Source organism: Thunnus thynnus, chromosome 9, assembly GCF_963924715.1.
Source record: "Thunnus thynnus chromosome 9, fThuThy2.1, whole genome shotgun sequence".
Classification (NCBI taxonomy): Eukaryota; Metazoa; Chordata; class Actinopteri; order Scombriformes; family Scombridae; genus Thunnus; species Thunnus thynnus.
In genome coordinates, this window is record NC_089525.1 from 12,281,410 (window position 1) to 12,296,704 (window position 15,295).

At 40.5% G+C, this 15,295-nt stretch overlaps 1 protein-coding gene across 4 annotated transcripts in view; it reads right to left on the minus strand.

Annotated features, from left to right (window-relative positions):
- The window catches only part of unc5a (unc-5 netrin receptor A), a 143,297-nt gene that overhangs the window by 47,249 nt on the left and 80,753 nt on the right, over window positions 1-15,295 (minus strand). For all 4 annotated transcript variants that reach the window (XM_067598893.1, XM_067598892.1, XM_067598891.1 and 1 more), the window contains exons 3-5: window positions 4,236-4,379; window positions 2,469-2,572; window positions 1,077-1,257 (exon numbers count right to left, since the gene is read on the minus strand). In XM_067598893.1, the coding sequence (XP_067454994.1) occupies window positions 1,077-1,257; window positions 2,469-2,572; window positions 4,236-4,379 (429 nt within the window). The remainder of the gene's footprint in view (window positions 1-1,076; window positions 1,258-2,468; window positions 2,573-4,235; window positions 4,380-15,295) is intronic.

The window sequence follows — 15,295 nt, forward strand, 5'->3', positions numbered from 1 at the left end:
GATAAAAGAATTCCCACTGACGCCATGATTCCACAAGGGGTGTAAATACTTACAGGGAACTCATTCATGCATTTCAGTTTTTTCTTTTTGTATAATTATTTTATACAATAAAACCAAAAACCTTCAAATAATTTTATTTTAAAATTTAATTGATTAACAAATTATGCAAAAACAGAGGGTGTGTGTAGTCTTCTACATAGCGCTGTGTATTTGTGGCATATGGTGTTTTTTTTCCGTTTCTGATACATCAGACATAATAAACAAGAACTCTTGTTCTGACGTTACAACACATCATAGTGCCGTAATCATCTTTTCTATCAGTCTCAACAAAAGCAGATCCTGTGACAGACATTGTGCCAGATTATACATTCCTTATATGCACAAAGTTGCTTTAATGATGCATTCCCACGTGATTTAAATTGCCTGTTTGCATGTATCTGAGAATTAAGCCAAGCTGTAATGTATGCAAAGTTATAGTAGTGCCAGTACCCAAGGAACCCTCTGTGATAGAAAATATGCTGTTTCTCTGCATTTTAATAAAGGTCAGTCTGCTTATCAAGCCAAGTCATTATTTACAGTTTGCCGTTAATTCAATTTCTTTTTTCATATTGGATCCACTACAAAGAAGAAGGAAGATGGCAGCCCCGAGATAGGACACTGCCAGCTTTGGCAGAATGGCTGCCAGTAACATTTTAAGTTGTGCTAATTAATGTGCAGATACACTACTATCTTTTTATGTTGTTATTTATGATAGTGTAATTCATTGCTTTCTGAAAAGCAGAACTGACTTATGCAAGTTGTTACCATATGGTACATGTGCGTAAAACTGCATATACTGTAGGATCTAGATGTAATACAACAACCACCTGATAAAAGGGAATTGCAGGTATCTTCCATGCAAGAGAGCCGCAGACGTTAATGTGGGAAGCAACATGCAGGCAAAACATGATTCATTTGAGCTGTCTTCATGTTTGTATATTTTGAAGCTGGGCATCATTCGAGCCCAGACCTCACATTAGCCTCTGCGTATAGAGCTGTGACATCAATGTATCCTGTTGAAAGAAGTTATCACCTACCATAGACTAGGACCGTGGCAGAGGTGCTTTTGCGGCGAGCGACGATGTTTTTGGCCACACACGTGTAGTTGCCCGTGTCTGCAAGCCGGGCTTTTTTGATGACAAGATTATGGTCGGTGGTGATGAAAAAATTGGGGTCGCTCGCTGGGTCGATCACATCCTCGTTTCTCTGCCACTCCACCTGAAAATATGTTTTAGGTGGTCAAAATTCACTGCAATGGAATAGAACAGTCTCCCCCTCTCATGCAGCACTACAGTGACCAGACATGCTGTGGATGAGAGATTTTTACATGGATGGGAAAAGCTGTGAGATACTTCTTTTTTTAATGCACTCAAAGACGGAAAAAAAAGAACAAACATAACCTGTACCTATATGGAATTAATTTATTTGTACACCAACTTATTTAAATGTTTACTCTCTTTTGTGTGGGGGATGCGACTTTCATTTTGTATCTGTTGGTGGTCTGTGAGCAAAACTTCTCATGCTTTGTGTAGTTTATCTGCCCTCTCTCAGAAGCCAAAAACTGATGTTATTCCTTTTTTGGTGTACACTCAGATTGGCTTGCTTGTTTTTGTGCTCTCACTTGACCTTGTGCAGTCTCGAGAGTAGCTACTGTGCAGCTGCATTGTTGTTAGTATTACTGCCAGTTGCGATGCCGCATATAATTGGGCTTTCTTCCTCTTGTGCACTAACCCTGTTTTCTCCTGTGGTGACTTCTGCTCTGATGTTCTTTTCTGTTGAACTGCGGTTGGCACCTTCCTTCCCATTTCTCCGCGAACTGTCCCTACACTGTCGAGCTGTGATTGGCCAGTCTGCTGCTCCTGGTCTCTGGGCTGTCTGAGTGGCTGGCCTAACTTCCTCTTGTGTTGTTATTTAAACAGTTAGTGCCTATCTGGGACTGGGAGGATGCAGCAGACGAGATGAAACAGCTGGCCCCAGTCTGGTCCTCTAAACTAAGACACATATCGCTGAGAGACATGGAGAGAGCAAGAGACTTGTACAGAACAAGAGTGTATGAGAGATACAGTACACAGAGTGGCGGCAGAGAGATAGAGAATGAGATAGCGAGAGTGAGGCAAATAGACCCATTAATTATGGATAGGCCTTTAGAGATGCCAAACGGGAGTGAAGCCTCCAAGCCTATCCTGAGTGATGTGACGAGACGATGTGATATATGGCTTCTCAGAGATGTAAGAGAGATAATAAATCAATAATGGGGAATAATTAGAGGTGTAAGTTATCCGCACAGGGTTGTCTGTTCCCTGGTGAAGCAGGTACTGACGCCAGGGAGCGGATCCTGAGCCACTTTTTGTTCTTTGTCCTCCTGGTGAGGAAAGGGTAAATGGATGCTAGATGTGGGCCTATAAATATCTTCCGTATCTGTATCTCACCTCAGCTTGTGGCACTCCCTCTGGGGGATGGCAGCGCAGTAACACCTCCTGGTCCAATGCCACCTCTTTACCCTGCGGCTCCTCCTCAAAGTTCTTTCTCAAGTCTGGTGTGGAAGAAAAAATGTGAAGAAACACAACAAAATTAGGACATTTTTAAGAGCTAGTGAGGTTTAAATGAAATCCTTCTATCCACAAAGCTTGGCCTGTTGATGTTCCTAAATTTGCTTCTCTTGAAATGTCCACTCGTGGCCTCGCTGAGCATGTCGCACTCCAGTTGGCCTCTAAGCCACACGGGGATGGGTGGCACCAAGCATGTTGCTTTTTACAGGCTGCCTGGCTGGTTCAGAGATGCTTGTCTGCTGCCAGAGGGGCCCGGCATCAAGCAAAAGCAATTGCATTACCCCTCACTCCTCCCTCCCACCCACTCTCCTCTCTCCAACATCCGCCAGCCTCCAGCTTCCATCTGTATGAGGGCTTGGAGCAGCCACACGAAAACAAAGCCCTGAGGCGCCTGGACAAGAGCTCCTGCAAGCCTGGCTGACTGCATGGGGCTTCACATCACGTCTCATTGAATACTCTTACTGTTGCACTAAGTATTGCTATATATTCGTCTGTAAGCCCAGGCTGTGAATTACACAGGTAAGACTGGCAATGCTTGTTTCTAATAGGGGGGGAAATGAATGCAGGGCTATTTGTATCTGACGGGCCACTGATAGCTGCCAGGTTGGTGCAAATTTGATGTGTTCACCCCGGGTTTTGACTGAAAGTGAAGCAATGTGTTGTATTGTGAGGGGCTGCGGGTGCGGCTGTGAGCCGCTAGTGAATCCCTTTAAACTGATGTTGAGCCTGTCCTGACCAATCATACTGAGAGAAACATTAAGACGAGCAGAGTGTTTTGCGACATTCAATTTAATTAAAGCCGATACAATGGGACTGGAGGAGACTTAAGATAGAACAGTCCTGGAAGGCTCAAATGTCTGTGTGTGTGCGCACGCGTGCACATCAGTATCATAAATGTGAATCTGTGCGTGTGTGCGCACGTGGATCATTATTAAAGCATGTGTGTGTGTGTGTGTGTGTCCTTATCTTACATCTAACTGACTTTGTTGAGCTCTCAAACAAGGTTGGATAATGAATGTGTGTTTTCAAAACGTCTGGTGGTTTGGAGATGGTGCTATGTTCAGCTCTGTCTGGAATAATGCATATTTATGTGGGAATTAATAGGCAGAATACTTTAAAATACTCAAATGTAAAATGGCTTCTTTTAATAAAGCTTTTGAGGCTGCAGCGAGGGATGTGTCTGTGTTCCCCTGACAGATTTATGATTGCTATACAGCAATAAATTTCAAATCTGTTTTTATTCCAGTTACTTTCATAGGGATCATTGCTGATATACTGTATCCAGTGAAAAATATGCTCATGAATACTCAAATTTAGTGTTCTACTTTTTTTAAGGCTGCCTTCAAGCAGATGCATTACTCTCATGTCTACCTGCTAGGGTCGGATATTTTCTTCTTTATATGAAAAAGGAGGATGATTTAACTTAAATGTAATCACAGTAATACACTGTAGTGCATCAAGTCATAATGGCCTCTAGGCTAATTGTTAAATGAAAGTTAGTCCCTCTCCAACTATCCAAAGTAAAAAAAAAAAAAAAATCATCTTGCTAATATCCTCTTATTACATACTGGAATGCAATATATAAGCACCTTGTTAGGCAGCGTTTGCATTTGTAATGACACAGTGATCACTTTAAAGTGCACTCACAAGCAATCCTAATGTACGCTTTTTGGCTTTTCTGGGTTCCGGTAGTGCTCCAGGCGACACACTGACACCAGTACTCATCGAGACCGAAGATCTTCTCCACCTGCTGTCTGGTGATGTCAATCGTCACCTGCATGATTGGCAGCGCTGCAAAGCAAGCACAGGAGTAACAGTCAAAATGGTGAACAGGGGAGCCGAATGAGCACAGGTTTAGCCCCATCAACTCATCTTGACGGTGGCAAGGAATGAAATGACCATAAATATTTCTCAACAAAAAGAAAAACAAATGAGCTGAAATGAATCCTTTAGTGCATTTTGTACCTTGCACTAAACCAGCAAAGTAATTTAAAAAGCTGGGCCGAATAAACAAGCAGAGAACCATAATCATATATAAACAGAGTGCTTGTTAACTGAGGAAAATGAGAAGAGAGCCTCACAGCTATCCTTGGTGTAATTTGGAGGGCGTTAAAACAGCTACAGTTGGGAAGGAACAAGGAAGAAATAAACAAACAGTGCACAAACAAAAATACTCAGCCCGACTCGCTTCTCTATTATTAAATCCAGGAGGGGGGGTAGGAGGGAGTTCACAATCTATGGAGCATTTACACGACGGTTACAAGTAATGCTGCTGTAACGCAGGGCAAAAATAGCTTTATTGCTTTTCAAGAAGGAAGTGAGGACAACCCTTCTCTAAACAATGCAATATTGGGACAGAATCCATGCTGCTAAATCGTTCAAACAATATTGTGTTGTCTTTTTGATATTTGAAAGATAATCTTTCATTTCATTCCTCTTTGACCTTTTATTTGGGACCTGTAATCCAGAGGTATCTTTTATATATTGAGCATTGACCTTGGTTCCCTAAGATGTGTCCTACTTTCTCTTCACTCTGATGAAGAGATTGCCATTTTTCCTTCAGGATCCAGCTCTCTCCGTCTGATCTTTTGTCTCTGGGGTCTTTTGGAGAAAGAAGTGTTGAACCTTTCGTATGAACACAGAAGATTTTATAGTCACAGAGGACACGTCCCCGAGACTGATAGAGCAGCATACAGTATACAGCGCTGTACATTTAAGTTGCAATGGAGAGCTGCTCTTCAAATGCCATTTACATAAAAGCACTTTGTGACACTCTTACACTCCCCTCACACACTTGATCTGTCTGCAATGATCATTTCCAGCTCCAGACAGAGGCTGACTGAAGCTTGACTAAGTGGCACCTATCAGGCCATCAAACCTATACAGCAATTATATAAAGCACTTGCGTTGATAGTGTATTCATCAAACAAAAATGGGAATTTTTCTTAAACAATGTGGGAAATTGTGCATGAATGTTGTGTGGCCTAGCGGTGACATGAGCAGTCGCTGAAGGAAGCGGAGTGGCTCCGTTGCCGTCAGCCACACTGTGATAAGTAGCTGTGAGGGTCACTGGCAGACTCCCCGTGTATTAGCGTCTAAATGCGGTGGAGTTCTCTATATGCGATCACAATAAATGTGAGTACATGTGCAGTGAATTCAGCCCTGAAGCGGCACTCTGAGCGTCAACAACACCCCGTGCTGTGTGCAAGATTTCACCAACATGCTCCCGTTTGTGCCTCACTCACAACTAATTCAGCAAGGAAAAAAAAATGTTTAGTACGCTCTAAGTTTTAATGCAAAACTGACCAAAAAATAAAAGGCTGAGGTGAGGAATTCACTCTCATTTACTCTTTCTTTCCCTCTCTCAGTTCTAGCTTTTCTGTCAGATGTGTGTTTGTGTGTGTTTGTGTGTGTGCAGTGAGAGTGTATGGCACAGGCTGAAAGAGCACCTAAAAGCTAAAACAAATGGCTAGAGTAACAAAATGGGCACTATAAAGAATGAATAAATGGAGCAGAAGGAACCCTCCTTCTTCCTGCAAATCAGCAGTATGGCAGCAATTAGTTTCCCCCTAAAATATAAAAAGTAAAAAAAACAAAAACAACATGTGCATGTACATTATAGAAAAATTAACAACACTCTAATTTTCTGTATATGCAAGCCCTTAAGGACAGTGGTTATTCTTGCAATTACTGTATGTTTTTTCTTGGTTAAATGTTTTAATTTACAGTGTATGCAACGATGTGCAAATGTGGGGAGAAGTTTAGCAGTTATATTCAGATTTTTTTTTTCTTTTTTGTTGTAGTTGTAAATGTATTTATGTGTGTGTTTGTGATTATGTTACTCATCAATAAAATCCTTAAAAACCAGAACAGCAAACACTATAAATGGACACATGATTGCAACAATAGTACAGTTGCAGTGTGAAGGGTAAACACTGGGAAAATCAATCTGAAGAGTGCCCTCAAACCTGAAAGTTAAATGAAACAAAAATTTGAGAAATTGCTGTAGCCTTGGATATGACGAACAACAGAAAAATTTGATGGCCCTCATATAGACTGAGCTCAGAGCAGTTTACTAACGCAAAATCATTTGGAAAGATATATTGGAATACATACATTAGGAATTCAGCAATACGGCGCGCTCACTGCTTAGTATGGCTCTACTTACAGTAGAAATTCATTTGATTAATGCAAACCTCCCGTCTTCTTTGAGCTTGAGGGTGAAAGGAATAAAGATCAGTATGGAGATGCAAAGCATGAACAATAGCAACCTGAGGTGAGGAATCCTAAGAAGAGCAATTTGAAGCTCTGCTTGCCAGGGTAATTGCATTCTGTTTCCTTATCTCTTCCTGTCTCCATAATTACCTGCTTTCTGTGTCTGACACCTTCCAGTAACACTGCTGTGAGTCACTCTGTCCAATTTCACTCCAATTAATAAGTAGGACAAAATAATCTCATCACTTTGTGAACAAAATAGGACTGTAATTTTATAGAAGTTAATAATGTTTGGACAGGCTGCTATTTACTGTTTCCAAAGACATTTCAACAGGGACAGCAGTATGTAAAACAAAACTTTGTCAATATCACACTCAAAGTCGACTGATGCCACAACTACAGTATTGATTCACACAAAGCTTTGTCTTTGTGAAAAAAGGGGCACTGGCACACTTATGACTCAATTATATCAATATCGATTTATAATAGTATGCTCAGCTGACTCTAAAGCGTTCAGAACTAAAAAAAAAGTAGGAGGAAATTTACACTTCCTATACTGCAAGACAGTGAGCATGCACTTAACATTTCCTGTTAAACGATAATTAAAACATGACATGATTCCCTCAGCCTTCGGTTTGATCTGCGGCCCATTTATAAATGAGCTCATATCCCAAACCTCAGTGAAATTACTGTGAAACATTTAAGGGGTGATTATGTGATTGACACCACATGAATCCTGGGCTTACAGCTGGCACCCTGGTGAGTATGTTTTTATTGGAGTGCAATGGGGCAACTTAGTAGGCTGTGCTTACCCACAAATTCTGGAAAGCACTCACCTCCATGCTTTGTAATATTGTACTGAAATGAAGAGCGGCTGACAAATAGACACGAACACGCACACAGACACAAACAGAAGCTACCATTCACACACAGTCATACTAATACAGTCAGTAATCCTGTCTCGTCATGGTAAATACCACTTCACACCTAAACTCCATGTTTGACAAGAGGTGATGAATATGTATTACATGTTTTTTTGACACATTGATACCTGATTGCTGTTACAAGTTAATTCCTGGCTGGTGCTGTACACATAAGACTGCAGAGATCTACAACTTCCGTTTCAGACGCACACATCACTGCTGAACACCAGAGTTATACCTGTATAAGTTGTATAAGTTCTTCAGCAAACAAAAAGTAGCAGATTGAGTCATGTGAAGTAATGTTGCGAGGAAAATTGAACAAGGCAGACAGTACAGAGCAAGTTGTGAAATTTTGTAAGATTTTTTTTCTCTTGGAATCTTTATGGAAAGTTAGTCAACAACTCAAGTTTTCCTGTCATGTTCTAGTATATCTGAGACTAAAGATTATAGTAAGTCTGTCATATTACTACAGTAATAATAGAGTAACCCAACACTTAAATGTACTTAAATCATGTTTAGTTTCATTGATACGTTATGATGAATAATGTATTTCCATCTTGATGGTCAATTCTAGCATCTTTTAAGGAGAATATAAACTGTAAATAAAAACATGCATTAAAGGTGGAAGTGCTCTTTTCAGCCCTGAGTTATGCCTGCAGTCTTCATCTCAGGCTGCATACAGTCCCAACAACCCCTAGCAATTGGGATAACCTCTATGTTGCCTGAGAGGCGAAACACAGGGCAAACAAAACCCCACCAAACAAACGAACAAACCAAAAAAACAACAACCTAAAATCACCCGCTAGTGCTTGTAAAGCTTACTGTCTGTGAGTGCACAGTAATAATTGAAGACTGGACAGTCAGTGCACACTGTTTATAGAGATTTTTGTGAGTAAATCAAACAGTGAAAGTGTGGGGGAACAAATAGGATTTTGAAAAGCAATGGAAATGGAAATTATGCCATACACAATGCTGTTAATCAACAATCCGTGTGTAAGACAGAGAGCATGCAGAGCTTGGATCTAAAAGGAGTAGCCGTAAAAGCATCCCGGCTGCACACTCTGGGAACAGGCTTAAAGACAGCAGCACAAACACACTGGCTTACATCAAGAGTCAGTGAGTTTTAACAAATGAAAGGGGAGGAATAAAGAGAGGACTGAAAGAGATGCAGAGAGGCTGAGTTCATGAATTAACTGACCTTACCATTGTATGATGGAATTTGCTGCAAAGTCTTCAGACCCTGGAGTATAATACAAGCCATTACAAGATCCACTGGCACACACACAAAGGAGGCACCGACATTTACTGCACTGTGCTTTATTCTAATCTGTGGCAAAAACAAGATTATTTACACATTCAAATGTGCAAAAAAGAACAGTAACACTTAACAAAACACAGTCATACTGTGAGAGACAAGAGCACAGACATCTTTGTGTGTATGTATGTGTATGTGGGGTAGGATGAATCTCCCCTTGAGCCAACAGGGGCTCAACACACACAGGGTAAACATCATTGGTCTCAATCCCGGGTGAGTCGATATTAGGCTTGTCTGAGTGCGGGACTTTATTTTTCTCTCCCTCACTCTTGTTTTCGCAGGCTGTGACCTCAATTCCATAGGGGTCATTTGCTTATCAAAGGCAAGGACTGGAACTTGCAGGTCCTGAGTGTGTGTTCATTGTGGCCAAGGAAATTCAATTAGGCGGCATCCCTATGGTGTGTGTGTGGCCGGGATTCATCAGTGGATATAGGAGGATTAGGGTTGGGTGACTCTACATCAGGGGGATGCACCATTTCAAGGGAGAGAGTTCACAATGGTTGAGGGGAGACATCACAGATGAACACTTTTAAGAATGCACTGTCTGCACATCCTGGCAACCAGTCAAAAGCATGCTCTAAGTGTTTCATTTCCTCCTGCGGTTCTTCTTTGTACTGGATGGCATCAATGTCATCACCAGCACCCTGAGTGTCCAGAGCTCCTTTTCAAGAGACCAACAATGCGCTCATCCTCAAACCAATTACTTTACTTTCCCTACATGAAAGAAATCCTGACAGCGAGCCAAGTTGTCAAAAAAACAAGTTTGGAGCTAAACAGCCTGTTGAAATCAGTCTATAAACACAGGCGCACAACAACCTGTACAGTATTTCTGTGTGTAAGTAATCCTAAGTTAACCCCCAGGTCACATAGCCAAGGACATAACTGCTTTATCATCAACTCTTCAAATTTCAATTACCATGTAAAGCAGGGTGGTGATGGGTGGCCCAAGCTAACTGGCGTGGAGAGCTGAGAATGGCAGGTGGCGCCATAAGCGTCTGTCTCTTAACAAGGATAACGTGGCCTTCTGAGTGAAGCATGGCTCTATTAAAGAGCAAGAGAGATGGTAACAGAAGAGGGAGGGGAGAGGGGGGGGGGGGGCAAAAAGAAGCCCTGGGTTCACAGGGAATACAGTAGTCAGGCCTTCCATTCAGTGATGCTGGTGGGGTTGCGACTCAAGTCAGTGGGACAGCGTTCTGGGTCAAGGCTCTGCCTCTGGTTATGACCAGCTTTTCAAGAGCTTCTTTTGATTGAGCTGTCCATTTTCCACAATGAATGCACACTGCAAGGCCCCCGCTGATGCTCTGAATGTCGTTACAGATTATTCATGGCTGACAAACAGGAGAGCAGGTAGCGCTCCAATCAATCCGGCTGGGTTCAGTCCAATGCCATTCCAAGGAGACTCAGGTGGAGCCTCGATGGCGGGTGTGAGACGAGTAAATGGTGTAGGACAGAGGAAATACTAATGAAAGTCGTGCACCCTCATGCCTGTTCTGAGAATTCTGCTTCGGTTATCAAGTGACTGTAAGCGTGGGTCTCTACAATCAGTCGAATCAGACCTCACATCTACCCAAAAATAATTTAAGAGGATAAGATTTTGAGAGAAAATTGTTTGAGCTCAGTAGTAATAATGAATTGTGCACTCACTTCGCCTGGCCCCAGAGGAGTGAGATCTTCTCTGCTAGAAATTTCACTGCCATATCTGTCAGTGACACAACACCACATTAAGTGCACACAGGATGTCACAACAATGCACGGTGCAGTGTACATAAATGGCGCACAAATTGTTTTTTTTAGTTGCACAGGTGTTCACAGGTTTGGAACGTGATAATGAATTGATGCACACAACTTCAGAATAGCTTTTCTGTGTCAGAGAGCGCAGAGATCACATGCGGGTTAAAATTAGTTTCCCATTTATACATTTCACATTTATATCTGGTCGCCAGCCACCATAATAAAGTCACACCTGATTACATCAAATGGACATGAATTCAAAGCAATGGATTTTCTATTTACATACACTGTCCACCATAATTAGTTTGCTTAACCTTTCCTTAATAGCGCACACACATATCGGACACACAGAGGCAGTGCTGTGAATTACCACAGTGCCCTTACCAAAGTGCCCCCGTTGTAATTACTCTCCATCCAATATCCTGACCCCGATGATTGGCAAGAGCAGAATGTTCTAGATGCCACAGTCGTCAGGCTGGGAGTGACTGGGACCTGCTTCTTTATCTCCCACACACACCTTGTCCTGCCTCGAATGAGAACACGTTGGAGGTGAAGGCCTTGAGCACTTTGCTTCTGCTTCCATTACATTCTGCAGAGTGGGAGGATCTGATAGAACGTTATCCACATGAAAGCCGTGATAATTTGCTCGGGCTAACATGTTTCTCTCCCCCTTGTCTGACATGGCCTTGGGCACTGAAGTAAATAAGGAAAGCTGCTTCAGGTAAGTCAGCCTGGCTCCCATCTGGTTGCCGAGGCGCTTTGTGCCATACAAATTGCATTAGGGTTCTCCCCTCCCTCCTCGCGATCGGTTGGTCCCTCTCGGGCCTTTGGCCAGCAGTGTTGTCAGTGCTGTCGGAGTTAGAAGGCAGAGGTTTTGGGTAATCCAATGAAGGTGTGTGGGCGAATTTAAATATTCAGCACAACAACAAACAGCATTCAGTAAACAGCCTGGGGGAACACAGAGGCTACGAAAGTCTTTCCACAAAACTCAACACATTTTTTTCTACATTTTTGAAGTGGTTTGACATTCTAAAATTCACATTTCTTTCTTTTTACATTATTTGTAGGGATAATGACTCATAACTTATACTGATTACACACAACGCTCATATATGTATTAATATTTAAATTAGCTCTTCATGCCCAATTAACATGTTATATTATCACTAAAACCTATATCTCTCTCAAACCATCTGGCATTTTTTTTTACAAACAAATTTCTTATTATCTAGTGCTCATTTTATTCACAACTGTGATTTAACCAACAGTCAGTTCATCGTGTTTGTATTTGCCTTTTCCATTAGGTGGGGCTGCAGCCCTCAGTAGCTTTGTGTATTTTGGCCGTGAGCATGCGCCATACCAAAGAGTATAGAGGCAAAGATACGAAACTCTGGTGCTTTTTTTGACAACCACCACTAGATGGCACTGCGGTAGCCCTGCCGCCATTTTGGGCTGAAAACGCTATCACATTCATTCAAATTCATCACATCTTAATCAGCGAATCTCACAGCCAAATCAGAAGCGCAAAAGAAATAAAGTAAATTGTATGACACTTACAGTATATACAAGTGATGTCACTATACTAGAATTACCACTGAAGATCCACTACTCTCAATACCTGATGTGATACCATGGCGAACGCAGAAATCCCATTCAGGACACACTCCTTTGTTTAAAAACTTTTTATGAACATTAACAATTGAACAGAATCTTTGTGTGTTTCATTATTTAAGCATACAGGCTGCATTAGAATAAAAGTTACAAATTAAATATGGGTCTGTGGCCTTCAAGTAGAAAGCAAAGCAGCCTGAAAAATAGTCATTTCAAATTAGAAGAACTGTATGAAATGTCATTCTGTAACAACAAATACAGCTGTGTGATTATGTGCTCTCACTCTGGTTTGCAATCTTGTTAAGTATGATTGAAACTTTAAGTGTTTCAGCATTTAAACAAACACACTCTGGCTATATTAGAATAACAACACTGAGTTATAGAGTGTGGTGTTGATATTACTGATAGCTATGTCTATGGTATCTATGTATCGATTCTGGTACTGACATCTCTAAATGTATCCACTTTGTAATGTGGTTATCGAGTTGTTTAGAAGAATGGTTCCCAAACTTCACGTTTATTACACTTACTTCCAGGGAATGTATCTTCTTAGAGGAGATTCTTTCAGACAAAATCCTCTCAAACACAGGTCTGTGGTCTAGTGTGCATCTATTTTGGAGATCCTTGACATGAAAAAGTTTGACATTTTCTAGCTTCCATTTATGTCCATTGCTCACTTTTTGCTCCTCTGGGAAGCAAAGCAAAAAGTTATGTCATGTCTTTCTATTTACAAATCTGAGCCCATGATTTGAAAGTTTTTTTTTGTTTTGTTTTTTTGTTTGTTTAATAAATGAAATTATGAATGAATGTTTGACAAATTCCTGCTTTCTTTTCATAATTTTAATAAATGATTATAATAGTTCTTCATTGTTCAAAACAGGCCATTTCAGTAGAGACATTAAATACTCTCACTGGCTGCTTTATTAGAACACCAAGCAATAGATAAAAAGGCAAAAAAGGCCCCTAGCCAAGGTTGAAAAACGAAGGTTAAACACCGCATTGCCTTGTTAATGAATTATTATATATATATATATATTATATTATTCATGCCATGGCTGCACAGAAAAATACTGATTTAAAGTATTATGAGAAATCTCAGGATAATCAGTATATGTGTGGTGCTGTAGATACAAGATATTTGGACAAAGATACCCTCAAATCTTACATACGACCCTCACACCATGATGCACGGGTTCTCAAGTAGATAACAGCGGCTGAAATGGGACATACTAGGTAGCCTTTCATAACAGTGAAAATAAAGCAATATTTTATGAAAAATAAGTTTTGCAATGTTCCACAATATATACTGTATACACACACACACACATATATTATATATATATATTATATATATATATATATATATAGTAAGAAATGAAAGAATGGCGACATCTTAAAAGAGTAATACCTGGAACATGTTCAGAGCCTCAATCCATAATCCGTTTTAATCCACCCAGTGCCCCAGTGTTCATATGTAGGCTAAGACTACATGGCTCTCATTCCAATGTGGACCATGTAGTTGAGTCCAGAATCAACTATAATGCGAAGCATGAGGGGACGAAGTGCTGCAGACCAAACGTGGATTGAGTCTTTAAAATATTAATTTCTTTGTTCAGATGTAACTGCATTAACTATTAATACAGTAGATGCAAGACAGAGAATTGTGGATTTTATAAATAACCAGATGCTGAAAATTGAGAAAATGGAGTGAAAGCACAGAGTGGACCCCAGAGCTCGGTCTGATATCAGAGGCACCAGATGTTGGAGGTGGTGTTGGATTAGTATGCACATATGCTGCATACTGAAAACTGCTTGAAAAGGAGAAAACCAAACATAAGTGATGATTTAAAGATTATTATAAGGACAAGAGATATGATGTTCCAAAAATATGAACAGATCACAAATGAGGCCGCAACTAATGACTGAATGGCAATTTTTTAAATTTATTTTCTCGATTACTCGATTAATAATTTAGTTTGTAAAATGTCAGATGGTGAAAAATGTTGATCACAATATCTGACATAGTCAGACTGCTTCTTTTGTCCAACCAATAGTCTCAAACTCAAAGATATTCAGTATGTTATCATAAAAGTAATGTAAGTCAATGTAAATGTGGCATTTTTCCTTGAATTCTGTTGATTTCAAACACAAACTAGCTTTGAGGGGAGCTGACTATAAATAGAGGAAAGTACTCAACTGAACAACATGCAAATACCTGTTTCTTAAACACAGCTTTTTAGTCATTTTTCAAGTATATTTGAATATTGAAATGTATTTGAATATTGAAAAGTAAAATCTCTCCCCTTAAAAGATATGTTAATTTGAGATCTCTGGAAAGGCCGCTGAAAAAGGAAAAACAACAAACGTCTTCAGAAAACAAACTCATGGTCTAAAACAACGCGAATGGATGAATTATTAATTTAGATTGCATAAAATCCTCAAGATTGCATCCTGATGGCTCCAAGACCAGGACTACTGCTCTTGTTGTCAGCATGCCTCATTGAACACCCGCTCCGATGAAAAGGTTTTCTCAAAGAGGTGCCGCGTCGCCTCTGCATTTTTCTTTTTTGTGCGTTAGTGCTCGACACACTGACCACATGATGCTGAATCCAGAGTTATATGTGGGCAGGAACATGCTGATAATTGACTTGGGTTTTTATTCCCTGAACATTTGGCTGCTTGTTTTTCACTGTGACCCAAAGTCCAGCAGTCTGCATACACAATCCATCCATTTTATATTTACTTGAGGCAAGTAAATGCACATAAAAATATACACTAGACTTTACTGGTTTAGATGCTTTTGATTATAAAGACAGCATCCCGCCAACTCATCTCTTATTTGTGACACTTACAGAGAAAATGTTCTGTAGTCCTTTTCATATTTTCACAGCACTTCATGAGCACTTCTTCTC